The sequence below is a fragment of the Rousettus aegyptiacus genome, unplaced genomic scaffold (genome assembly GCF_014176215.1).
Source record: "Rousettus aegyptiacus isolate mRouAeg1 unplaced genomic scaffold, mRouAeg1.p scaffold_m13_p_6, whole genome shotgun sequence".
Classification (NCBI taxonomy): Eukaryota; Metazoa; Chordata; class Mammalia; order Chiroptera; family Pteropodidae; genus Rousettus; species Rousettus aegyptiacus.
In genome coordinates, this window is record NW_023416309.1 from 48,959,007 (window position 1) to 48,986,868 (window position 27,862).

At 35.7% G+C, this 27,862-nt stretch overlaps 1 protein-coding gene across 1 annotated transcript in view; it reads left to right on the forward strand.

The window, feature by feature from the left end:
* The first annotated feature begins 8 nt into the window (after positions 1 to 8).
* The window catches only part of NHLRC2 (NHL repeat containing 2), a 53,108-nt gene continuing 25,254 nt past the window's right edge, over positions 9 to 27,862 (forward strand). The window contains exons 1-5 of the mRNA XM_016146366.2: positions 9 to 404; positions 3,304 to 3,456; positions 20,639 to 21,094; positions 23,865 to 23,986; positions 26,844 to 26,973. Of these exons, the coding sequence (XP_016001852.2) occupies positions 227 to 404; positions 3,304 to 3,456; positions 20,639 to 21,094; positions 23,865 to 23,986; positions 26,844 to 26,973 (1,039 nt within the window). The 5' untranslated portion in view covers positions 9 to 226. The remainder of the gene's footprint in view (positions 405 to 3,303; positions 3,457 to 20,638; positions 21,095 to 23,864; positions 23,987 to 26,843; positions 26,974 to 27,862) is intronic.

The window sequence follows — 27,862 nt, forward strand, 5'->3', positions numbered from 1 at the left end:
GGAGCGGTAGTTTAATTCGGCGCCCGGGAATTGCGGCGGTTTGCAGTCCTTTAGCATTCGAGTGCACGCTTACAGACGAAAAAAGGGTCCTTAGTGTGGTTTGGGGCTGGCGGGGAGTTCGGGTGAATGTGCCGTTGTGAAACCAAAGCACAGGAAGCGCTTCCTCTCGTGCCCCAACGAGCCTCGCCCGCGGGCCGCGGCCGCCTCGGGACTGTCCGGAGAGAACATGGCGGCGCCCGGAGCCCGGAGCTGCAGCCTCTCGGGCCTGCTCCCGGCTCAGACCTCGCTGGAGTACGCCCTGCTCGACGCCGTCACCCAGGAGGAGAAGAATAACCTGGTCTACCAATATCTGCAGAAGGTGGACGGCTGGGAGCAGGACTTGTTGGTGCCTGAGTTTCCGGAAGGTGCGGGCTTGGCTTCGCGGTGGGGACCCCTCCCGGAACCGCCCCTTCCTCGCGGACGGCGCCCTCCCCCGAAGCGGTGGGCGCGGCGGGGTGGTGCCGCCACTCCCGACCCCGGCGCATTGCTGCTGGGGGGCTCTGCCGTGCCCAGGTGTCCGGAAGTAGCGGGGATGCTCGGTTTCTGGAAGGCGGGGGCCCTGCATATTCGTCCCTATGACCTGAGCCCCGTCCGTGCCTTAGGTTAACATTCCTTGGATGTTTTGTGACCCGGATTGGCAATGACTAAAATGCCCATGCCACCTGCCTTTTCTTTTTCAGTCTCAGCATCCTCATCTTTCTGCATCATCCTAGCTAGCATTTACTGATCACTTTTTGATACATAGTTCTAAACACTTCAGAGGTGTTATCTAATTAACTTATTTAATTTTCTCTACTATCTACTGAGGTGCTCTTAGTCATGCTTTATACTTCAGGAAACTGAGGCACAGGGAGGTTAAGTAATTTGCCAAGTGCCTAACAACTAATATCTGCCAGAATTGGATTGTAGAGACTCCAGATTGCTCGATGTCTTAGTTATATCACAATTCCCTGTTCCAAGTCATGAAACTTGCAATTTAAAAAATCTGAATCATTTGTGATCCATCTCCAAGGTTTGAATGGCGGCCCTGTGAGTATTTGGCACGTGAGGGAATTAATATTCCCAGTAGTGGTATTTACGAAGCACATCTTGCTATAGTATACGAAACCCTACTTTACCTTCTTTGGTTGGGACTGTCATTGTTTTGCCTGGTGGTGTTGGCTTGTCTCCTGGGATGACACTGAAACCACATGTATAGTTAATTGGTTGGATGTGGCAGGGTTCAGTATCTCATGGGAGGTATATCAGAACTTTACCTCTGACAACAGTCTTGTATGTCTTTCCAAACCTTTTTTCTTCCACCTTGAAAAGTGCTTATTTTTTCTGTTTTATACTGGATTTGAAATACTGCAGAATTCTTACAGAAGAATTGGATGCATGAGTACTTATCCCATCAAAGAAACTTTAAAAGATTATATACATATGCATGCTTGTAAAAACCTTTGGAAGAATTTAGTTGTATAGTACACTGTTAGACAAGAGCAGGCCATCAGCTAGGATTTAGGCCAGTGTTTTAATTTTCTTGTTTGTATTTACAATGAGTGTATTTTATTACCATGAGATTTGACCCCTGTGACTGCTAAGTAATGTAACAAAATATTCAGGCTTCGTATTTGACAATCAAATTTTCTGCTGGACCTATTTATTGAGAACAGAATACCAGAGATGTGTTTTTTCTTGGTTTCTTTATTAGCAAACTAATCAAGAAGTCAAACATAACTATCTCAGAAACAGTATGCTTATTTTATTTCTTAAAAAAAGCACATTTATAGGAAACAGTGTGGTATAATGGATGGATTCAGAGGCGTGAGATTAAATCCCAGTTATTCCTTTAGTTAGCTGCGAGATTTTGAGCAAGTTACTTGATTTCTCCGTGCCTACTTTGCTCACTTATAAAAATTAGTATAAGTCTCTTATGAGTATTTACTTTTCAGATTTATTATGTGCATTGGAGGTAGTATATCTAAAGTTCTTAGCTCATAGGAGAGCTCAGTAAATGTTAGCAGCTTTTTAAATTATATTCATTGTAATTATAAAATTTTTTATTAAGCCTGATAAGTACCTAATAACTGACATTAATAATATTTTCCCTGTCCCCCTCCAATCTAAGCCACTGTTGACTATTTACAGAAAATAAACTTAAAAGACAGATTCATAAATATTTTGCAATTAGGGTGTAAAGTAGAAAATTAATTAGTTTGAAGTTTTATATGATCATTTGATGTGATATACAATTAACACTTTATTAAAATGGGTAATTAAGAGATCACTGTACCCTAAAGCTTCACTACATTGGCTTAAATAGCAGAAATATTAGTTTGATTTGCAGATTTGTTTAAGAATTTTGTTAAAATTGAATAACTCCTGTTACTATTATTAGTCATTAGCTATTATCCACTTGTTCTACACAACTCTGGCTTTCAGTTTCTAAAATACTTTTGAATACCCGCTCCAGTGTATGATGAAATATTTTATGTTAATTATGCTTTTTTAAAAAGGCATAATTAATAGTTTTAGTAGCTGTATTTATTTACTTATAAGAAATTCATTATCCTTGTTTTCTTAAAGATGCTGTACTTTTAATATTAGTTTGACAAAATCTTCATAGTACATAGTTAAAATTGTAAATCATAGTCAAGTAATTATAAAATCTAATTTGCAAAAGAACAGATTAATGAGATTTTATTTTTCTTTGGAGGACAGGAAGCACATCCTTCATCAATATTAATGTTGCTTCTGCGAAATCTACAATAACAGTGTATTTTGCTTAACTTTGCATTTAAAATATTTTGTATTTAAGATATCATTCAAATCCAGAGCATTTCCGCTCTTTGTCTTATGAGGTTAGCTTAGGTATTTTGCACGTTTATACTTTATTTTGCCATTTTGTTCCATTATGATATTTAGTTATGTCTTGCTATTCTTGAGGTTGACTTTCATTCTCAGTAGCCCATTTGTACCTAATTGTGCACTTAGTTTCTCTTAATATTTGGTATGTCCTCTTTTTTTTTTTTTTTTTGTTTTACCTAAATGTGTTGTTCTTACTTCCTTTCACACAGATTGTTACACTGTTTCTGAAAGAAGTTGGTAATCTTCTAGCTATGTTTCTAGACTGCCCACTATAGCCATTTCCCCTTGTTCTCCTAACCCCCTCCCTGCACCTGTCCTCTCCTTAGAAATAACAGTGGTTCACATTTTAGTGGAAAGTTTTAGATAAGTTGCCTTTTCCTTTACTCATGATAATTTACTTTGTGTAACTTTCAGGGTTAGAATGGCTGAACACGGAAGAGCCTATTTCTGTCTACAAGAATCTATGTGGAAAAGTGGTCATCCTTGATTTCTTCACCTATTGCTGCATAAATTGTATTCACTTACTGCCTGATCTTCATGCCTTAGAAGACACCTACTCTGATAAAGGTATCTGCCCTTTAATTGGTTTTTAACAGGCTGCCCTTGCATGGGCACTGGAAGAGTAGCTGATTCATTTGCCTTGTAGGAGAATGAACATTTGGTAAGACTTCAATAATTCTAAAAGTAAATTCTAATCTATAAAGATTCTATCTGCCTTTTCCTGAAGAGGTAAGCTTAATGATACTGATTTGCCTTCCTAAAGAACTAGCATTTAGTATATGTTTTTCTGTAAAGGTAAGGACATAATTTACTTTTTTCATGATCAAGTATTTTAAAAAGGTCATTTTGTATATATCTAGATTTACCTAAATTTGTTATATGAAAATTGAAACTGATTCTAATTTTATACTCTTCTCACTGATGTAAAGGTTTAAGTTTTAAAGTTCTTATTAGAAAATGTGAATAGGCTTCCTTTAATTTTGAATGACATGAGCAACATTGGAATGTAAAATATAATGGATTTTCTTTGACCTTGCGCTATGAAAAAATGATTTCTAAAGGTTAATGTCTTCCAAGGTACATTAGGAAATCCTCTTTTATGGTATTGCAAATTCTGAAACTGTAAGACATTATACTTAGTATTTACTTTAGAAATTTGATTTTTTTTTCAGATAATTTTTTTTTTTTTTCTAGGAAGAGAATGGGGTAAATGAAACTAAAGGTTCCATTTGATTAGGTTTAAATTAATAGAAGCTCTAGGTATGGATAAAAAGATGAGAGGGTCACTGATCTTGTAGGAATAAACATTTTTGTAGTACATCGTAACAAACAAAAACCAAACTTTTTCTACATACAAATAAACTTCTGAAAAGTAAAGTATTTCATAGTGATCTTAACATTGTAATCTCAAAAAAACATTTCTTCAATAATATGCTATTGTATGAAAATGCTGATAACTTACAAGGTGGTTGTGTCGCTCAGAAGCTAAGTTCAGTCCATAGTCACAAAAGCAAGCATACCCAGATATTATCACATGAAAGCTTGTTAAGCTGTCACTAAATTCATTTGCTTTTTTGGAGCTAAGTGTCTGGTCTCGTTACTATCTGATATGTTTCTGAACATATTTGCAGCAATGCTGATAGTTCTCGAAGTGACATTCAGCAGCCTATTTTAAATTCCCTGTACTGTTCAGTTCATCTTATCAGTCAGTCAGCCAGGATTGCTCAGCTCTGTGAGGAAGTGCTTATTAATTCAAAAACACCCTGAAAGAAGTCCAGTGTAATACCCAGTCTCCTTCTTCCATAAAACAGCTTTTAAAGTCAGGTTTGTAATGGAGGCCAGTATCACTTTCACAGTCTCATATGAGAAATTATAAATGCAAATGTTTAAAACAAAAAATGAAAAAATACTGTATTTAATAATAATGAATGATTCCGATCTCCAAACATTTTTAAAGAATGTAGCTGTGCCCTAAGGGTATTAATTTGTAACAATTTAGTACTTATTTATATTAAACTGAAGAGATCTGTTTTTTTTTTCCTTTCCTACTTGAGAGTTCCTAAATTTTTTTTTTTACCTTTTCATGCTGGATTCATTAATAGTATGTTATAAACAAACTTAGCACAATAACTGTTAACTAAGGAAAAACACTGTTTTTAGTTGTAAGAAAACAACTATTAGGAAAACTTGGTATATTTTAAAATATGATTGCTGTGTGTGTGTGTTAGTGTATGTTAGTGTATAATTAAATCAGACTTTTAAACACCTACATGCTACAACACCATTGAGTAAATGCTGGTATTTATATTATATAGTATATACTATTTTTCTGTTTTATGTTTTATTAAAAATTAGAAAAATGCATTTTAAATTTTATAGTGAATCTAAACTTTATAACGCGTCAATATATCATTTCATTTTGTGTCAAGATTCCCAAAACCACCACCAGGTTCAACAATTCCTTAGGAGGACTCACAGGTTCAGCACGTAGTTGTGCTCAAGACTGGATTTACAGCAAAAGGATAAAACAGAATCAGAAAAGACGTATGGAGCTAAGTCTAGGGGAGACCAGACGCAAGTTTCCAGAGTCCTCTTTCAGTGGAGTCTCACAAGACGGTTTAATTCCCTTGGCAAGAAGTTGTAACAACATGTTTGAGATACTGCCAACCAGGGACGCTCATTGGAGACTGCCCAAAGTTTTTATTGGGGGCTGGCCACATAGGCAGCTTCTGCCTGCCTCCAAGTACCAAAATTCTAGACTCCCAGAAGGAAAGCAAGTGTTCAGCATAAACCACAGTTTTTATACAAACAGTTTAGGCATAGTGAGCCCCGCTTATCAGTTACGAGAATGGAAGGAACCCTCCTGAAATCCAGGCAAGGGCCAGTCTATTGGAAGCAGGCCTTTGAAAGAGCAGCAGCACGGCCTGCTATGTGAAACTCTTTTCTGCAGACACTGTTTTCTTTTTACAGCAGGCCATATATTTTTTAGTCTGTGTGTTTAAAGTATGAGGAAAATACTGGTCAATTTATGGCAGACTTTCAGAGTGTTTCTTGTAGATCCAGGGTAATGTCAGTTTTTGAATTTCTATAAGACTTTCAAATTTTCTTCTGATCTCTGCTTCAGTGATTTTGATCTTTAAACTTCATGTTTTCATTGCTCTTCTATAAAGTCTAAAACCCTGTGTCTCCACACTCTTCTTCCCCACTCCCTTCTTCTCTTCCCCAGGGGTGTTCTGGGCTCCCTAGCCTGCCTCAGTTTCTCAGTGTCCTTGTTCCTTCTGCATTAAGGCCCAGACACATAGTGTTCTCTCTGCCTGGAATGACCCCATCCTTTCTTGCCTAGTTAAGTCATGCCTGTCTTTTAGATCTCAGTATCTGTATATAGTTTTGTAACATGTGGAACTCCTCACATATTTTCAATCTTTGCATTTAACTAAGTTATTATAGTGCCTATGATTAAACTATACTTTCTATTATATACTATATTATATATGTGTCGTATGCATTACTATATAGGTTGTAATTTAGTACAATTAGCTATAACTCTGAAATTTAAGACCTCTGAAGCTTTTAAAATGATGTTTAAAGTTATTACTAATCTCCTAGAAGTAGTTACTCTCTTTATATGGTTTCTCCTTTCTGCATTTCCTTCCTTCATCTTTCCCCTTCCCTTCCCCATCCTTCTCTTTTCTCCATCTTCTCCCTCTTTCCTTTCTTTCGTCCATATTTAATTTAAAATGGAATACTTTTGATCTTGTGTCGGCAAAAGAGTCATAAAGTGAAGCATCTTCTTACATTTTACTTTTTATTGTGTGTGATTAATAGAAAAACAAAGTATTTTAAGAAAAATCTATACTTATTTTAAGGTTCTTAACTGAGAAAATGGGAAGCATTGTTACTTGACAGCTGTCTTTGTATGAAGATCAATATATTCTATTTAGACAATGATATGGCTTATATTATCAACGTAGGAACGACCCAACATGCAGAGAATTTTTATAAGAGTTTATTTGAGCCAAACTGATGACATGCTGGGAAGCAAGATCTCAAATATTCCAGAGAATGACAGTTTTGCAGTTCTTTTTATACATTTGCAATTGAGGGAACATAGCAAAGTTACATTAAGGTGGGAGAAAGCAAGGCAGGGACATCTTTATGACTGGATTATAAGATCATGTGTTCCCTTGAGGGTGGTTATGGCTCTGAGGGGTCTGAAAAAGAGGATTACTCTGACATTTCTAGATGCCCAAGAACAGTGGACAGGGCTGGCTTGAAGCAGAGAAATCTTTTTATAGGCCTGGGGCCTGACTACCTACTGTGATGTGCCCATTTGGGAATTTATGATCAGATCACCATGTAAGGTTACTTTAGGTCACTGATTTAGTACGGAGCCCCTTTTTCATTCACAATATACTATACAGATATATAAATTTCTTTAGTATTTGTGTCCTGTCGATTCATTTATTTCATACTATGTATTAGTGAATAGTAAAACATGCATAGTCCCTAAATAATTAATAAGAATTACAGGGGGAAGACTTATAATCAAACAATCACACAAATATTTTTGTAATTTCTGATTAGTGCTGAGAAACAAAATTACAGGGTGCTGTGAAAACAAATAATGGTGTTTACTGTAATCTGGAGAAATTAAAGAAAGCTATCTTACGAATAAAATTGAGTTTGAGATATGTAAATATGGTTTTGCTAGCTGAGAAAGGGTAAAAGCATTCCAGGCCCAGGGACTAAGTGTCAAGGCCTTAAAGCAAGAGGAATAATGATGCTCTTGAGGGACTGAAGGAAAGCCAGGTCACTACAAAACCCTGAAAGAGGGGAAGAACGATGTGGAGAAGATGCTGGAGAAATAAGATTTGGTTTTTATATTAAGAACAATGGAAAGCTAATGAAGGATTTTCTAGAAGAGGGTGACATGGTCAAATTTGTGTTCATTAAAATGTTAGTCCGATTCCTGGGTGGGTAACTAATTGGTGGACAAGCATGGATGTAAGAGATATGTGACAAGGCCATTGTTGTGCTCTCCGTGAGACATGATAATAGCTTGAAACAAGTCATAGGTGATAAGATCAACAGGACTTGGATTAAATACGCATGAGGAGAGAGGGCTGGTTGGGTCTTACAGGGATACCCTAGGTGGGGTTCTGGCTTGTATAATTAGACAGGTGATGGTGCCATTCAGTGAAAGGAAACACTATAGGAAAGACAAGTTTGGAGGGAAAGGTCATGAATTTAGTTTGAAGTATCTGAGATTTACACTTCATCTTCAATGAGATTTTCATTGCTCTTAAGGATAAAGATCTAAATCCTTACTGTGACTCAACAAGACTGACCCTATTTGTGTGCATTCTTATTTTGTTCCGTGTTCCCTTTTATTCTCTCTGTTTTAGTCACCGTCTTTGGCCTCTCTTTCACGTACCCTCTTTTGCCTGTGTAGTTTTCTGTCTCTGGAATCTCTGTTGCTTGCTTCACCTAGGTGGCACCTTCTCATCGTTCAGCTCTCACCTCGATCATCATTCCTTCAAAGAAGTGTTGGGGTGTGTTGATCAGAATGAAAAAATATATATTTATAATATGTATTACACATATTACATATGTAAAATATATATGGACTTGACTAATGGAGTCTCATTTAATTCCTTGGGTTATAAATCATCACTGTCACTATTTATTTTGATTTTCAAATTGTCCCTATTTGACTAATGGGATCCCCTTCATGCTATCATCTGTATCCTTCTGACATGTTCTTCTCATTCTTTGAGCACTTCCTTCCTTGTCACAACAAAGTATTTCCAGGTTCATCATTTACTTTCCTGTTCCCACCCCTGAATTACCACTTCTCCAAGGAGCTCTCATTCCTTTCAGTATGGAGCATCGAGAAACCAAGATCTAGGCGCCAGCTGTGCTCAGTGCTGCTGGGTATCTTCGTTGCTAGTTCTCTTAACTAACTCAGATATTACTCAGAGTGGGTTCTCCCATGAGATTACGTTACCCATTTTAAGTACAGCAGACTAATTTGTTTCTGTTTGTATTTTTAGCCTCTCCCATTTTTGCTGATTTGGTTAGATTTTGAGTATGTAAAATTTTAACATGCTCCTGAAAGACATAACTAATACAGAAAGTATAGTTCCATACACTCATCTCTTCTACCTGTTCATATCTTCCCATTCATTCATTCTTTCTTTTTTTAATTTTACACAAGAGGTGACATACTATAAATATTTTTTTTGCACTTCGCTTTTTTATCCTGGCAGACATTCCAGACATATAAAGAATGTCCTGATTATTTTTAATAATTGCACATTAGTACTTCGCGCGTGTGTGTGTGTGTACCATAATTTATTCAGCCTTTCTCCTATGTATTGGCCCTTTGGTCGTTTCCAGTATTTAGCAGTTACGAACAGTGAATAATCTTGTGGATGTATTTTTGTGTTGCTGGTGGTATATCTTAGATATAAATTCCTAGAAGTGGGATTGCCGGGTCAAAGTTAGATGCATGTATAGTTTTGACAGTGCCAAAAATATGCACCAGGAGGGTTGACTAAGTTTGGATTCCTGCTAGTCGTTTGAGGGTGCCATGTCCCCACCCCTCCTCTAATAAAATGCAATGACATACTTTTTGAATGTTTACTGACCTAAGAGGTGCGAAATGGTATCTTGGCGTAGTTTTAAACTGAATTTTAGGGTGGAGTTGAATATCTTTTCATAGGTTTATGGCTATTTATTATAAATGGAGTTTTGTCAAGCATTATGTTCTCTAACTGGTTATTGTTTAGGTATATAAAGACTATTGATTATTTGTGTGTTAATTTTATATTCTGCTGCTTCCAGAATCTTATATTATTTGGTTTATTTTTAAAACTGATTCTCTGGGGTTTCCCTAATGTGCTTTAATAGTATCTGCAAAGAAAATCTCCAGTTCTTATGTCTGTAATTGATTTCTCTTGTCCAATTTTGTCAACTAATACCCCTCCCCCAATTCATTGTCAAATAATACAGTGGGCATCTTTGCTTTGTTCCCTACCTTACTGGAAACACTTCTCATTTTTCTCTATTAAGAGGCTGGTCTTAGGACTCAGTTATATTTATTTAATTAGCAAGGTATCAAAGGACAAAACTGAAGAAAATTATTTCTCAATAAATCTGATGTCAGAAACAAAAATCTGCTACTTTCCAGTTTGGAAAAGCATGACGGCCACCTGATTTTTCATCTCCCCACTTGTCCTCTGCTCCCCTCCAAACATAAAAACAGCAAAGAGTAAATAAAACCACACTTGATCCTGCATTCAGCAATACTAGGAGACAGAGAAGATCATGGCCTTCGAATTACCCGTAAGTTGAGAAATAAACTGAATTCCATTAAAGGTCCTGCTGCTGCAAGCCAGTAGGTGCTAAGAACAGGGATGGGGGAGGCTTAAAATAGAATAAAAAAAAAAAAATAGAGTGGTTCAGAGGGCTTTGGTGAAATACCTACAGAAAGAGAAACTCCAACAGTAAGTGCAAAATACTGAACACAGGTTTATATAGAGTAGATTATTAGTACTAGCTCTTGAGAGACTGAGAGATTCAGAATGGAAGCCTTAGAGAAGCATTGCTTGGGGAGGGAATCAGATATACAGATGTGTGCTTTCCTTCAGAGAGCGTCTCCTGAAGAGAAAAAAGAAAAGAGGGAAAAATTAAGGATCTTGCAGAAGCAAAGGAAAAATGCATATCAACCACTCCTTCCAACAGTGCTGTCCAAAAATGAAACTACAGAAAAAGGAAACTGTCAGAAGAGGGTGCTCTCAAACTGAGAGCCCTGTCCACAAAATGAATAAGAGTAATGAAAAACAGAACATATCCACATAAACTATAAAAAGATAGGAATGTATTTGAAGGCGAAATGTTGGTGAAAAGTCTCACTTAAAAAGTGATCACAAAATGGACAACCATAACACAATCCTTCATATTGAATTCCATATCCTCAAACAGCATTTCGTAATAATGAAAAAACAGTTTGAATCAGAAATTTAAAAACTAAGAACAAAAATGGATCAAAAAGAGAAAAAAAGGAAGAAATGTGTTTATTGAACTCAGAAAAAAAATAGAAGAAAAAGGTAAGAAATACCAGAAATGAAGACTAAATTACAAGGTGCCCAAGGGATAGTAAAAGCATGTAAAAATGTAATGAGGAGCATCAAAGTAAATGGGGAGGAAAGCAGACATAGAAAATGAAAAAGTTAAAGAAGTAAAAAGGGTTAAAAATGAAATGATTGAATTGGAAGATAGCAGAAGAGGTCCAACATAAGACTACTTGGGGACTCTAAGGAGAAAATCAAAACTGACCAGAACTAATATCTAAAATTAGAACCCAGGAAAATATTTCAGAAATAAAAGAAACTTTGAATATACATATTGAGATGTCCTTCCAGCTACCAGAGAAAATTGACCTAAAAAGTTTCAAGGAGTATCCTAGTAAAACTATTATAGTTTGAATATGTTTTTTAAAAAATCCTCAGGGCCTTTAGGAAAAACAGTGACTTTTTAAAAAAGTCACTTATGACTTTTAAAAAGATGACTTTTAAAGATGACTAAAAAATTAGACTGGACAGACTTCCCAAATGTGCAAAGCAAGGCAACAGAACAGCATTTTCAAGAATTAAGTAGAGAAGGTACAAACCAAGGATATTATATCCAACCATGTGTCTTTTAAGAATCTGTTAAGGTTATAGAGAAACAATTTTCATTGTCCAAGAACTCAGAATACTGTGCATGTGTGAGTCTACTCTCTGGTAAATCTCCTTGAGGGAGAGCTAACCAGGGGTGACTAAGGAAACTCCCAGAAAGATGGGTGAAGGTTTCATGCATGTATTTTAGAGCTAAGACCAAAAAGAGGATGTAAAGTTTTTGTGTATCAGGGTTTGATCAAAGAAGCAGAACCACTGGGAGTAATAGAAATAATAAAGGATTTCTTGTAGGCACTTGACCTTATATAATCGTGGGAGCTGGTTAACTAGTCCACACGTGACTGTTACTTCTATGTCTAGTGCCTCAACTCGAAGTCAGGTCTGGCAGGTGAAAAGAAAAGACGGACATGAAGTAGGGGAGAGGAGTAGTTGCAACCTGCAAGCATTAACAGGAACCCACATAAGCGTCAAATTTAATGAAGTGACCAGCAGAGTTCATTGGTGCCCTTTGTCATGGAGCTAAACTCTCACCTGCCCTAGGAGTTAGAGAAGCCCAGAGAGGAGATCTGGCAGGAGCTGGTGCAGCTTTGGGGCCCAGCTGCTACCCCACACCAGTAAAGTGAGGCAGCAGAAAATCTGCAAGGTGTGTGAACTGCAGTAGAACCTCGTGCCCTGCACCAGTCTTCCAAGCAAAAGAATGTGACTGTTGCTTCCTTTTATACCTTCCACTTCTTTGACAAAGTGTCCCTAGTGATCTAGGACAACCCAAAACTAGGCAGGGAATTGAGTACTGGAAAACCTCCAATTTAGCTAAATCAGCGAAATATAAATCCATCACTCATGGGTAGAACAATTAAATCATGTATTTTGACAGATACAATGCAACTAAAGAAAGATAGAAAGAAAAGGGAGACGGAGCAGGGAAATGAGTGTACACATTTATATAGCCACTGATGATTGTATAAGTAATAGGTGGGAGTTAAAGGATACCATTTAAAAGTGATAGACCGGATGGTAAAAAGTTATGAAAAATGGAGATTATATACTTCTATAAAATGACAAAAAGTATTAATATAATTGATACTGGAACAAAAATACAAACTTTCCTAAAACCCCAAAGAAATTTTTTTAAAAAAGAGAAAGGGCACACTAAAGAAATACCATCAAGTATAATATATACAAACATCAATGTAGGCTAATATGAAAGAATTGAGATCAAACACTAGTTGTATCAATAAATGTGAATATGGTTCTATTGAAAGAGGTAGCCATCAATTCCTATTTTGTTTATTTTCTCTATTTTTCTTTTTTTTTTTTTTATCGGGATTAGATGTTGAATTTTCTGTTTTGTGCCTCATTAATTCCTGGTTTTATCTTTGTTATTTCCTTCCATGTGCTTTCTTTTGATTTATTTTGTTCTTTTCCTAGATTTGTTAGTGGGGAAGTAATTCATCTATCGTAATTTTCATTGATATAAATGTTTGAGACTGTGAATTGAAGGCTATGAATTTTCTTCTCTCAGTTCATTAACTATGTCCCATAGATTGATATGTAATATTTTTATCATATTTTGGAAATTCTGTAATTTGACTTTTGTTTCACCTTTCACCCAAGTTGATAGAGGGTTTTAAAATTTCTAAGTGGAAAAGTGTGACATAATAGAAAATATATATGTATTGGTCTTTGCCCTGGGTTCCTGGCTCCTAAACCCTCTTGTAATCTTCTAAGTGATAAGAGCGCTAGGGACATCTTTTGTTCTAATATATTTGGTCTTTGACCTGAATTCCTGAATCCCTTAGAATTTCCTGGGTGATAACAGTGTCTTTTGTTCCAAGGTGACCCTTGGTGGGCTCCTGGGTGAGGGCAGGTCTCCAGAAAAACCAAGCTATGATTAGAAACTTAGAATTTTTAGCCCCACACCCCATTCTTTATTAACTCCATTAAATGGAGTTAATGATTGATCATACATACTTATGTCATAAAGCCTGCGTAAAGATTCCTAAGGTATGGAGTTCAGAGAACTTCTGAGTTGGTGAACACATGGAGGAGCTGAGAGAGTGTTGAGCTTGGAGAGGACGTGGAAGCTCTGCCACCTTCCCACAATCCTTCTCGCCCTATGCGTCTCATTTGGATGTTCATCTGTATCCTTTTTCATATCGTCTTATAGTAAACTGCTAAAGATGTGTTTACCTGAGTGTTTTGAGCTGTTCTAGCAATTAAATCCAAGGGAAGGGTCAAGGGTCTAATTTGTAGCAGAATCCATCAGAAGTTGTGGGTAATTTGAGGGGCATACTACTTGTGATTGGCTTCTAAGTAGGAGGGCAGTCTCCTGGGACTGAGCCCTTAACTACAGAGTCTGTTAGAATTTAATTGAATTACAGGACACCCATCTGGTCACGGACAAATGCTTAGTGTGGTGAAAAAAAGCACACATCTGGTGTCAAAAGTGTGAGTGAGGGAGTAATGTGAGAGTGAGGAAGAAACACATGAGAATAGTGTGACTTTTTCCTAAAGGCCTCCTTTTTTGTTATAAATATCCAGTTTTATTGTATTGTGCTTAGAGTGTAATGTAATTTTATTTGTAATCAGTATTTATAAACATTTCATGCATACTTGAAAGATATATTTATTATCAGATTACAATTTGATATGTATCAGTAAGATCTAATTCTACTTCATTGATTATTATCTTAATTCAGCTTTCTGTATATTCAATTTTTTTCTGCTTGATCTGGCTCACACTGAGAGTGATGTTTCCGCTTTATTAAGTTTCTTCCTTTGTTATATGGATACTCATAACTTTTACCTTTGCTGTGAATGCTCTTCACACTAAAACGTTTCTTCCTTTGTTACGTTTAATGCTTTTGGGCTTGAAATCTACCTTGTGTGGTATCAGGATCACAGCCATTGTATTGCTTTCATTTGCCTATCCCTTCTTTTTAGCTTTTCTGATTCACTTAATTTTAGTTGTATCTCAAATATGCAGAACGTATCCCGATCTTTTAACAGATAAATTAAGCCTATTCACATTTATTTGATTATTGTATGTTATTATTGTTATGTGTATTAGGTTTTATCGTTGTATTTCTCAACATAATGTGCTTTCTTTGCTATTTTATTTTACTAGTTTTTTTTGATAGTTAGAAAAGGTATTTTTTTCTTTTTTCACTAAATAACTCATTTATTTGAAAAGAGAAAAACAAATAAGTAATATAATATACATATATGTGGCTTATTACGTGCCAGGTATTATGCTAAGGATGTGATGTGCATTATAAAAATTAAACTTAGAAATATTATGAAGAAAGTACTCTTATTTCCCATTTTTAAATTTATTTTTTATCGAGATAACGTTGGCTTATTATGTAAGTTTCAGATATTCAACATTATAGATCAGCATCTGTATGTATACACTGTGCTCACCACCAAAAGTCGTTTCCATCTGTCACCATGCAGTTGAGCCCGTTTACCTGTGTCACCATCCCTCCGTCCTCCTTTTCCTCTAGTGACCACCAATTTGTGTCTGCCTCTGTAAGTTTGTTTTCGTTTTATTTGTTCATTTGTTTTTACATCCTGCGCATGAGTGAAAGCGTATGGTATTTGTCTTTTTCTGTCTGACCTATTTTACTTAGCGTAATACCCTCCATGTCTACTGTGTTCTCACAAATGGCAGGATTTCACCTTTTTATGACTGAGCTGTATTTCGTTAAGAGTGTGTGTGTGTGTGTGCGCGCGCACGCGCGCGCGTGCACACACACACCACATCTTCTTTATCCATTCACCCTTCAGTGGACGGTTAGATCATTTCCATTTCTTGGCTATTGTAAATAATGCTGCGATGAACATAGGAGTGCATAAATCTTTTTGAATTAGTGATTTTGTATTCTTCAGAATACCCAGAAGCAGAAGAGCTGGATTATGTGGCAGTTCTGTTCTTAATTTTTGAGGACTCTCCACACTGTTTTCTATACTGGCTATATTAATTTACATTCCCACCAGCAGTGTAGGAGGGTTCCCTTTTCTCCGCACCCTAACACTTGCTTGTCTTTTTGATGATAGCTATTGCAGCAGATGTGAGGTGATATCTCATTGTGGTTTTGATTTGTATTTCCCTAGTAATTAGTGATGTTGAATATCTTTTCATGTGTCTATTGGCCATCTGTCTACCTTCTTTGGAAAAATGCCTATTCCGATCCTCTGCCCATTTTTTAATCACGTTGATTTTTGTTGAGAGGTATGGTTTCTTTATATATTTTTGGATGGTAACCCATTATTGGATATATGATTTGCAAATATCTTTAACCATTTGATAGGTTGCCTTTTTATTTTGTTGGGAATTTCCTTCGTTGTGTAGAAGCTCTTCAGTTTGATGTAGTCCCATTTGTTTATTTTTCCTTTTGTTTCCCTTGCCTTTGGAGTTGAAGCCACAGAAACATCACCAAGACTGATGTCAAGGAGCTTATTTCCTATGTTTTCTTGTATGTATTTTATGGTTTTAGATCTTATGCTCAAATCTTTAATTTTTTTTGAGTAAGTTTTTGCATGTGGTGTAAGATAGTGGTTTAGCTTCATTCTGTGGCTGTCTAGTTTTCCCAGCATCATTTATAAAAGAGACTTTCTTTCACCCCTTTAAGCTTTTTGCTGTACTTCAATGTTTGACACACTCATCACAAATGGCTTTACGATTTTCTGATTATTATCACATTATGCTAAGTTTTGCATACTTGTGTTTTTTCACTTCTGACAGAACTCCTTTCACCATTTCTTGTCAGACAGGTCTTGTGGTGAACTCTCTCAACTTTTGTTTGTCAGGGAAAGCCTTTATTTCTGTCATATCTGAAGAATAACTTTGCTGAATAGATTATTCTAGGATGGCAGTTCTTATCTTTCAATGTTTTGAATTTGTCATACCACTCTTTTGGCCTATGGTGTTTGTGCTGAGAAATCTGCTCATAACCTAATGGGGGTACCTTTACAGGTTACTCTCTTTTTTGACCCCTACTTGCTTTTAACATCTTTCTTTATCATTGTCTTTAGACAGTTTTAATGTAATATGTCTTGGAGAAGGTCTTTTTGTGTTGATAAATAGGTGTTCTGTTAGTTTTGCGGATTGGGATATCTAGTTTGTTCCCAGTTTGGGGATATTCTCAGCTATTCTTTGAACAAGCACCCAACTCTCTTTTCCCTCTTTTCTCCTTCTGGGATACCCAATATCCTTATATTGCCTTTTCTAATGGAGTCAGTTCTTGCAGAGTTGCTTCATTTTTGTCTTTTTCATGTTATGTCTCTCTCCTCTTCCACCTGAATCATTTCTAGATTTCTATTTTTGAGCTTGCTAATCATCTTTTCCATGTGGTCTACTTTATTTCCAGTGCTTTCTAATGCATCCCTCTGCTCACTGAGTTTTTCTGCTTCAAAATTTGGTTCCTTTTTAGTCTCTTTGATAAAGTACTCCTTCTGTTCATTAATTTTATTCCTGAATTTATTGAACTGTCATTCTGAATTTTCTTGTAGCGTATTGAGTTTTTTCATGACAGCTGTTTTCAGTTCTGTCAGATTGCAGTCTTCCATGCCTTTAATTTTACTTTCTGGAGAATTGTAGTTTTGTGTGTGTGTGTGTGTGTGTGTGTGTGATACTATATTACTTCGTGGTACCTGATGACTTGTTTCTGGTGTGTTGGAACAGTGAACATCTTTCTGCGTTGCATCCAGTTATGTTTTAGAGCTAGTGCCTTCCACTCTCTGCTGCCTTCGCCAGCGGTGTCGCTGCTGGTCCCCTTGTCACTGCCTGTGCCTCTGAGGTCACTCGCCTTGCTGCTGTCAGTGTTGCTGCTTCCCAGTGCCTCTGCTTTGCCTGGTGCATTTGGTTGGAGGTTCGTGGAGCCTTAAGTTACAGGTGGCTCTCCACTGCCCTGGGCACTGGGGTCTCGGGTGCTCCACAGCAGTTCCTAGAACCTTAGGCCATAGGTATCAGCCCAACTGCTCTGGGCACCAGGGTCTTGAGTGCAGTTCCGGCTGCCGGGAAGGCTGAGGTCGCAGTCCCAGTCACTGCTGCCGTCAGAGGTTGGTCTTATTTGGGTTATGGGAGCTGCAGAGGTTCTCGGAGCCTCATATCACCGCTGCCACTGTCATGGGCACTGGGGTCCTGGGTGTAGCCCCTGCTGCTGGGAGAGCTGAAGTGGAGTTGCCCCTGCTATGTGGGGGCTGCCTGGGTCTTGGACTCTGCTGTTGTTCCTAGAGCTTCTAGTCTCCAATGGCAAGTGCTTCCATGGCACCTGGAGCCTCCAGCCATGGTTGATGCCACTGTTCTTGGAGCCTTAGGAAGCGATGCTCGTACCACTGCCATGAGCTCTAGAGTCTTTGGTGCAGCCCATGTTGCTGGGAGAGCCGAGATCACTGTCAGAGGGGAAGAGGTTGGCCAGTTCTCAGGCACCGTTGGGGTTCCTAGAGCCTCTAGATGCAGACTCCACCTCGGCTTCTGGTGCCTCCAGCTGCCGGCTCCATCAGTGCTGTTACCCTGGCTCTGCAGCCCCCGTGAGGCCCAGTCCACCAGCCTTTGCATGCGCAGATGTGCGGATCGCTCAGGGATCCTAGTGCACTGTGCAGAGGATCCTAGGTTGGGCTTTGGATGTCCTACTGGTTGTAATTTAAAAGAAAAAGGGAGAAAAAGGGAATTATGCTAACATCACTCTGTTTTTTTTTATTGGTTATCTTTGTGCTTATAACTTTAAAATATTATCAGTTAACATTTGTTGAGTTTTTTTACACTGTACTAGGTGCTATGCTAAATGCCTTATACAGATTGTTTGTTTTAATCCTCAGAACTGACTTATGAGGCAGTTTCTATTATTTTCCCCATTTTACTAATAAGAAAATCAATGCATAGAGAGTTTAAATAACTTGCCCAAAGTAATACAGGAAGTCTGACTTCATAGCCTTTGCTATTTTTTTTTTTTTTTTTTTTGGAAAACTTTGTTGTGGGATAATTGACACACAGTGAACTGCACATATTTTTTAAGTGTACATTTCTTCCCACTCCTACCCACCACCCTCTCCTCAGTCTCCAAGCAACCACTAATCACGGTCTTTTTCTGTAGCTGCTTTCTAAATGTTTGGGGGGGGCGGGGGTTGTGTGTGTGGTTTTGAGCAGTTTTTATGCGTCCAGATATAACTTTCTTTAAATTTATCATATTTTTGGTGTGCTAATCTTGAATTCTGTAAATTTATATTTTTAGTCAAATTTTGGAAGTTTTGGCATCATTCAAATATTTTTTTCAAACCCAATCTCTTTCTTTTCTTCTGGATTCCAATTGCATGTATATTGGGTCTTTTGAAACTATTCCACGAGACCCTGAGGTTCCGTTTTTTTTTTCTTTTTAATCTTTTTTATTTTATTTAGATTGGATAATTTTTGCTGAGCTCTCTTTATGTTCATTAACTTTTTTCTTTATCATTTCCTTTTTACCAGTGAGCTCATCCAGTGAATTTATTCCACTTATGTTAGTTTTCAGTTCTAAAATTTTCATTTAGTTCTTTTTTTATACTTCCTATTTCTCTGTTTATATTTCTTATCTTTCATTCATTTCAATTGTGTTTTTCTTTACCTCATGGAGTATAGTTATCACAGCTCCTTTAAAGTCTTCTACTAATTCAAACATCTGCTTCATTTTGGTATCTGTCAGGTTTTTTTGTTTTCGGTTTTTGGTTTTTTGCCTTGACAGTAGGTCACATTACTTTGTTCTTTGAGTGTCAGGTAATTTTGGATTGTATCTTGGTCATTGATAACAGACTCTGGGTTCTATTAAAATCTTCTGGGGAATATTGATAGGTTTGTTTTAGTAGATATTCATCCCTGTTTGTTCAAACTGTAAGTTTCTTTCTCATCTTTCATCAGCTCTGTCTCTCCTTCCATCAGCCCAATAATTCAATTCTTAGTTCTCTAAGCATCTGCTATACATTTTGGGGGCTGTCAAATGCAGATGTAGTTTAGGAGTTAAGCCAAGACGTGTGACTAATCATACTGAATTTCTTCCTGTCATGGTTTCTTCCATTCTCCCCAGTTTTCCTGGTTCCTTGGGCCAGAAAGGTAGTGCGGTTTCTGTTGGAGTTTTAGCCACTTTTATTGCTCCAAAACTGAGGACCGTCCTCAGTGCAAAGCCATGAAAGCAGAAACAAAACAAAATAAAACTGGAAACTCACCTCATGTGATTTGCTTTTCCAGATTTCTAAGTTTGCCTGCTTTTGTTTACTTTTCTCCATGAATGTGTTTTGATTTGGAGTTAATACTTATAAATGGAAGGATGGGCTGTCAGGGAGTTAAACCTCCCAATTTGTGTGGTTTTATTTCTTCTTCATACTGGTTTTGTATAGTTTTTGGTGGGTGCGTTGGGAGATTCTAATTTACATAGCCATTATTACCTCTACTATCTTGATAGTCAATATTGAGTTTTTTCTCTTAATTCGGCCTAATACTTCTTTTCCCCTATATTGTCTTTTTGGCATATCATAAGTTAAGAGAAATATGTCATTTTTAGTTTTTGGTAGTTCTGCTATCTATAATGTGTGTTAGAAAAATTATATCATAGGAATTTTAAATAAATCAAAGATCTTATCTAATGGAAACATCTTATATTGTTTTGTTAATCTGTAATGTAGTTAGGTCAGAAATATTTAAGATGATAAATATCAACAAAAGGCAGCCATAGTCACTGAATTTCAGCGGAGCATACAAGTGGGGAAAAGTTAACAAAATTTCAACATCATATAAAAAATAGTGTATTTTTAAAGCTTTGTCTAGATCAAGGACACAAAGGATTTTAATCTGGAAATAGCCATATGATTTTCATATGTGGTTTTATGTAGCTATCAAGATTGTCATGAGATGTAATTGTTAATTTTTTTATGCTTGTGTTTAAATCCAGTTGAAGACACTAGTTTTGCCTTTTTTCTTTTTTTAATCTCTGAGCAGTTTATATTTATTAATGACCTAACAACACCTAACATGTGGATGGTGCAATATTCAGACCTTAATACTTCATAATATTTAACTTGTTATTTTTTTCATTTAGATGGTCTTCTGATTGTCGGAGTTCACTCAGCTAAGTTTCCAAACGAGAAAGTCCTGGATAACATTAAGAGTGCTGTTCTCCGCTACAACATCACCCACCCTGTGGTTAATGATGCGGATGCCAGCCTTTGGCAAGAGCTGGAAGTTTCCTGCTGGCCAACTCTGGTCATATTTGGACCCCGTGGAAACATGTTGTTTTCTTTGATTGGAGAAGGACACAAAGATAAATTATTTTTGTATACTTCAATAGCTTTAAAGTATTACAAAGACAGGGGACAGATCAGAGATAATAAAATCGGAATAAAACTCTATAAAGATTCTTTGCCACCTTCACCATTGCTGTTTCCTGGCAAAGTAACCGTAGACCATGTTTCTAAGAGATTGGTAATAGCAGACACTGGACATCATAGAATTTTGGTCATCTGGAAAAATGGACAAATTCAGTACAGCATTGGAGGTAAAGTTTGTTTTTAATTATGATATGTAATGTATTTTATAGTAATAAAGTTCAAGGAAATATATTAAAATTGAAATTTATAAATAAGAACTGATTATAGAAGGGCAATATGCCTTGACTTTTAACTTCATGAAATTATGTTACTAATTAATGTACTGTGTCTTCTCACTCAGGAAACAAACAAAAATACCACAAGCCCCATTCAAATCAAAAGGAAATCTTGTTATAATTTTTAAGTATATTTGTATATCCCCTCTTCCCCCTGCCCCCCAAGAAACTGCCACAGTTACTGTGTCTTATTATATAAGTATTCCTGTAAGTCCTCACTTAAACTTGTGGATAGGTTCTGCAGCTTCAAGTGAAACAATGTTTAACGAAACATTTTACCGTAGGTGATTTGATATTAAGAGTTTGGTTCCTATGGCATGTCATCAACTATATAACAAAACAACGCCAAGCAAAACAACATTAACTTAAGGACCTACTCCATAGAAATTGTGGGTTTGGGGCATTGTAAATGGAAGTACGCTATTTCGCTTTCCACCAAAATATAGCCAATATCTTTTTTAAGACCAGGGCAATACCCTAGGAACTTGAGACTTAGAGTACAAAATAACTGAACTTGGATTTGTACGTAATTTTAGTTTTCTGTCCTTCCATAAGAGTGAAAGCATACTTCTAGATCATTTCCCTTTGAGTGAAGCAAAATATAAATATTGTTTAAGCATAGATCATTTTGTTCCAATATTTCTCTGGTCTTAGATCTAAAAAGGGCTCTTATTTATGGCTACACAATTAATAAAACCGTATTAACATTTAATAATTTATTTTTAATTTATTTTTAATAATTCATCTCTGCAGTCCTGCATTAGTAACGCAGCATCAGTACATAAAGTAGGGAAACCTGCGTTCCTAATGCAAATAAAGTAATAATATTCCTAAGCCCTGGTACCGTTCTTAGTATGCCATGATATTATTCCCTTGCTTTTGAATTTCGTTAATTTGTTGTTTTTGTCAGAGGGTGTGTATGTTTTATGTTTATTTTGTTTTAGCAATTTAGTATTTTGGTTTATAACAGGCAGTTAGAATTTTTACTGAAAAAGTATCTTATAGCAGGTTGAATTTAAATGGTGAACAGTTTTTAATAGATTCTATAATTTTCAAAATAGTATAGGTGAATATTCTTTTTTGTTAAACAGAGAAACTAGCAACAAGCTAGCTTTCCCAAACATGTTTCTAGGAACACCGTTGTCTTGTGATAAATTAATAGTTATTATGCAACTTTTAAAAAAGAATTCTTACTGTACTTCTCATAGCTTTTAATCTGCTCATGTACATCATGAATATCCAAGAGAGTGTTACAGTACGCAGTCTCTTCGAAGCCGAAGTGACCACAGTGCTCTCCCTCTCCCCTCCCCCCAGGAACTCCAACAATGCTGTTAATGATAGTAGTAATAGTAATAACGTATGCCTGGCATTATTCTAAGTACTTTACCTGTATTAATTTATTTAGTCCTCACCATGCTATGAGTTAGGTGTATTATTATTTCTGTTTTAGAGAAGACAAACAAACACAAAGAACAGATCATCGCCTTGGAAATGTAGAGCTGGGATTTATTCCAAGTCTGTTGGGCTCTTGAGTTTATGTTCCTATCACCACACTGTACTACCCCTCTTACTAACACCTACCTTGTGGACAGCGGAATTCTGCAAAGCATAGTTTGGAAATGCTGACTTAGAGGCTTTAAATGGCTTGTCCTTGGGTCACAGAAATAATATTTCATTATGCTATGTACTCTCTACTCTTGAAACTCCACATGTATTACAAAAATGGAGACTTAGTCCATTAGACTAGAATCATTTTTTTATCTCAGCGTTTATGAGATACTATAGAACTTCATGGCAAAGTGAAACAGAAAATAAGAAGGATTCTTAACCTAGGGTTCATGGACTATTAAGAAATGCTTGGATGACTTTCAGAATCTAAACTCCTTGAAATTACGACATTTTTTGAGTATGAGTATTTTTCTCCAAGGAGAGGGTTAATAATTTTCATTGTGCCGTTGAAAATCCACATATAACTTTCGACTACCCAGAAACTTAACTAATAGCATAGTGTTGACCAGAAGCCTTACTGATAGTAAAAACAGTCGATTAACACCTATTTTGCATATCATGTGTTGTATACTGTATTCTTACAATAAAGTAAGCTAGAAAAAAATGTTGAAATCATAAAGAAAATACATTTACATTATTTATTTTAAAAAATCCACATAGGAAGCTCCTTTACTAAATGGGATGCTGCCCAATTCATGACTCATTCAATAAAGCAAATTAGACCTTTAAATTAAGAAAAAAATCCACGTGTAAGTGGACCCATGCAGTTCAAACCCATGTTGTTCAAGGGTCAGTGGTTTTATCACATAAGCATATCCTCCAAAATTGTTAAATATTATTCATCTAGATGCTAAAAGATTAAAATTATATTTCTAGTTAAGGTAATAGCTAATTAAGATGCTTTTGAAAGTGTTTTCTGATGCATGTTTCTATGCTGCAGTGCACTAGTATTATCCAGTAAGTCCTGTCATTAGCGAAGCTTGCTACTCTAGAGAAAAACAGGTGTCTTAGGAAACATTTTAGAGGTAAAGTAGAAACATCATGTTATGTATTTTAAAATCCAACTCTAAATATAGATTTTATTTTTTGGGTTTTATTTTGAGGTAACTTTTTCAGTGGGAAAATTTTGTCTTACGGCTGTCTTGTCTTTTAGGACCCAACCCTGGAAGAAAAGATGGAATATTTTCAGAGTCAACTTTTAATTCACCACAGGGTGTAGCCATAATGAATAATATCATATATGTGGCAGATACTGAAAACCACCTTATAAGAAAGGTAATTTCCCATTTAAATAAAGTTTTAATACTTCTAATCAGAAAAACTGACATTTACTTGCTACAGCGAATATTTAAAGTGAGAGGATAATGCCTAAATACCTCAAATCATCCGTATTCAGTTGTTTTCAGAGATACATGTTATAGTTTTATTCTTAGGTATTTTTTTCTATGTGTCAGCCTGTAGTTGTCAAAGAAGACAAACCCATCGATCAAGTCCTTTTTTTTTGTTCTGTGTTTCAAAGTCATGTGCCCGCTCACCCAAAGCTCCTCATTTTGAGGTATTTTCCTAACTACTATTTACAGATTTACACTTTGTCCTCTTTCAGTTAAATTTTCTGAGACCTAGAAAAAAATCGAACACCACTACCTGCTGCTTTTCAGCTCTTTTGCTTTGCCTGGAAATACTTATCAGCCAACTAGTCTTATATTTTTGTTTTGTGTCATTATAAAAGGTTAAACATTTATGCTCATTTATTTGACAGTATTATCACCTAATATATATAATAGGAAAATCCATATCTAGAACATACAATGTCAATCTTCATGAGGGCGCAAAATTTCCTTACTGCTGAAATCCTAAGCACTTAGGAGAAGGTCTGGCCCACAGTAGGTGTTCAGTAGAGATTTGTTGAATGAGTTTCTGAGCAAATAACATCTTTTTAATGAAGTATTATGTAAAGTGTATATTTCTCTTAATATGGAAAAGTATTACATGAAAAATATTTTGTGGATTTATAAATTAGATTTTTTGAAAGTCTCTATTAGAGACTTTCTTTTTAGAGACTTTAATATGCAAATGTATTGGTGCGCTTCTCTAAACTTTGATCAAGGATCCCTTTTTAGGCAGAACTTTTTATGGGACTAATGAGTTTATGTTTATGGTATGTCCTTTGGGGAAAAGTGGTTTTTCTTTTGTTACTTAAGAACTTCATATCAGTATTTATTATCTTTTGGGGGTCGTCTGCTTCTATAATTTATTATAGTGTCATACATATCTAACAGGGTATTGAAGTTAGCCTGCAGCATTCAGGAAGTACTCTTCCTTTTTTAATTGTATGCGATTTCTCTTGCTTTAGAACTTAATGGGTTTTGGAGTATTGACTGCATTTCAAATACTTTTTAAGTAGGATAATCACAAATTTAGGTTACCTGGAGTTTTTTGGTATTATACGGCTTAGTTTCTGCAAAAATAGGAAATGAAGTGGAATTATCATCTTTTCCTCTTTTTAAAAGTATTTTAAGTCCTCATTTGCAAAGGATTGATCATAATCCTACATTCACAGGTCACAGATGACATCATTCCGTGCAGACGTCTCTCGTTTAGAAAATTTACTACTTAGTTTAAAAATTCCTCTCCATCCCTCTTCCCATTCCTCCTGTATAAACACACCCTAGGCAGCCATTTCGACACATTTAATTCATATCTTTTTATTTGTATATGACCTTGTAAAACATGCAGTATTTTTAACAACTTTATTGTGATATATTTTTAACAACTTTATTGTGATATATTTTACATAGCATTAAATTCACCCATTTCAAGTATATAATTCAGGTATCCATCAGTGTGAAATATATATGAACCGTGGTATATTCCTATGATGGAATACTGCTCAGCAATAAAAAGAAACAAGCTACTAAGACATGAATAAATCCCAAGCATGTTAAGTGAAAGAAGCCTCACACAAAAGAGCCAATACTGCATGATTCCATTTATCTAAAGTCCTAGAAAAGATATAACTAATCTGTGATTAGGAAAAAAAGTACTGTTTGCCTCTGGAGGCAGGAATGGCTGGAAAGGGGCATGAGGGAACTTTCTGGAGTGAAAGTAGCATATCTTTATGTAAGTTGGGGCTACACAGGTGTATGCATTTATGAGAATTCATAGAATGATAAACTTAAGATTTATGCTATTTATTGTAAGTTTTGTCTCAAAAAGGTAAAAAAGAACTCTGAAAAAACTATGGAATTCTAGGTAATGATAATGAAATGTTTAGGGACAGTGTACTGATGCTTATGATTTACTTCGAAATACATCAAAAATATAAATGGATTGAGAGATTGATAGCTAAATAAAATATGTGATAAAGCAAGTAAGCAGAATATTGATAGCAGGTGGTGGGTATCTGAATGCTGCAAAATTTTTTGAACTGTTCTATCTGAAAATTTTTATGGTATAATATTGGGGAAGGTCTCAGGAGAAGAAATGAGAGCATATTTTTTTTCAGTAGAATGCATTAGTTTTTTAGTTTATGCACTAGAGGCAATACAGTGTAGTAGAACTAGATCTGCCTGGCTTCAAATCCCAGTTCCTGGTCTTATTAGCTATGGAATTTTGTGAAAGTTACATAATAATCTGCCCCAGTTTCCTCTAAAATTATGAAATCACGTTCACAGGGTTATTATGAGGATGGATGGATAGATGATTCTTGGATCAGTGCCTCACATATGTTAAGCTCTATATGTGTCAATTACTAGCCAAGTGTAACTGAAATACAGATATTTAATTTTAAGGAACATGTGTTTTTTTTCTCTATTTTGCTTTAAAATTTCAGTTTTCACTTTAAAGTATTTTATAGTTAAAATGCAGTCAACACCAGTTCTGATAGAGGCATCAGAGAGGGGTACAAGTGGAAATTGGAGGAATGGACGGATGAAGAAATGAAAAGTACTGAATTTTGTGCTTTTGAATAACAAGGTCACCCTATACTTGGTTAGCCTTTTTTTTAAGCTTTTTCTTTTTTTAAATGAATATTTGTGTTACAGATGTTTTCCATAGTTCTATTGAAAATCTTCATGTACCAAAATTTAAAAAAGGAACATGCATTGTATAAAACATATATTAATTTCTATAGATTGACCTAGAAGCCGAGATGGTGAGCACTGTAGCTGGCATTGGAATTCAAGGTTCAGATAAAGAAGGAGGAGCTCAAGGAGAAGAGCAGCCCATTAGTTCCCCGTGGGATGTAGTTATTGGAACTTCGGGTATGTGAACTTTTAATATTAAATACAAATAAATTCTGCTTAGTGTAAGATTTAAAAATTATTCGGGGGACATTCATTTGGATTAATTTTATTGCTAGTTCTTTTTTATACCTGTGGCTTTGGATTTGTTAATTGTGTAAAAGCAGTAATACATACAAGATAGAGTATATGTTGTAATTTATAACATTACACATTATATTTTATATACAAGATAGAGTATATGTTACTCTAATATTAAAGAATTTCATTTTAGCTGAAGCTTTCATTGATACAGTTCTGAATATTCTCAAATTAGAAGAATTATAGTTTCAGAACTTAAGAATTATTCATGAACTGTACCATTTAACAATGTTCTTTTTATTCTAATTTGAAAAAGAAATAAGAGACAGCTGCTTTTTTTAATATTTAGATTTGTACTGAAACATGGTAGCTTCTTTTAGCAATTAAAAAAGATTTACCCTACTGAAATATAGATATTGATAATGCATAATTTACTTTTTCTTTACAACCGTTATTATTTATATGAATCGACTATAAGATAGTCCAGTAGCATAAGTACTCTTATTTTTCATTGGCTCTCAGTGATACTGAGATGATTATTTACATGTCTAAAACCAGAGTAATGAATAAAGTCAGTTAATAAAATACAATGCAAATGGTATTTGAAGATGTAAGGTTCATGTGGTCTTAATATATTTATAGCGTGAATAAGCACCAGTTTAGTTGAATGGCTTTACATTAGAAATAATTTTCTATTCCAATTTGTTTTTAATTCAAAGACCTTAATTTTCTTCATTATGATTAACTTTTTATAAAGTTTTTAATATTCATAAAATAATTGAATGAACTTCTGGTACTACCTGTAATTAATATGTATAACTTGGTTATT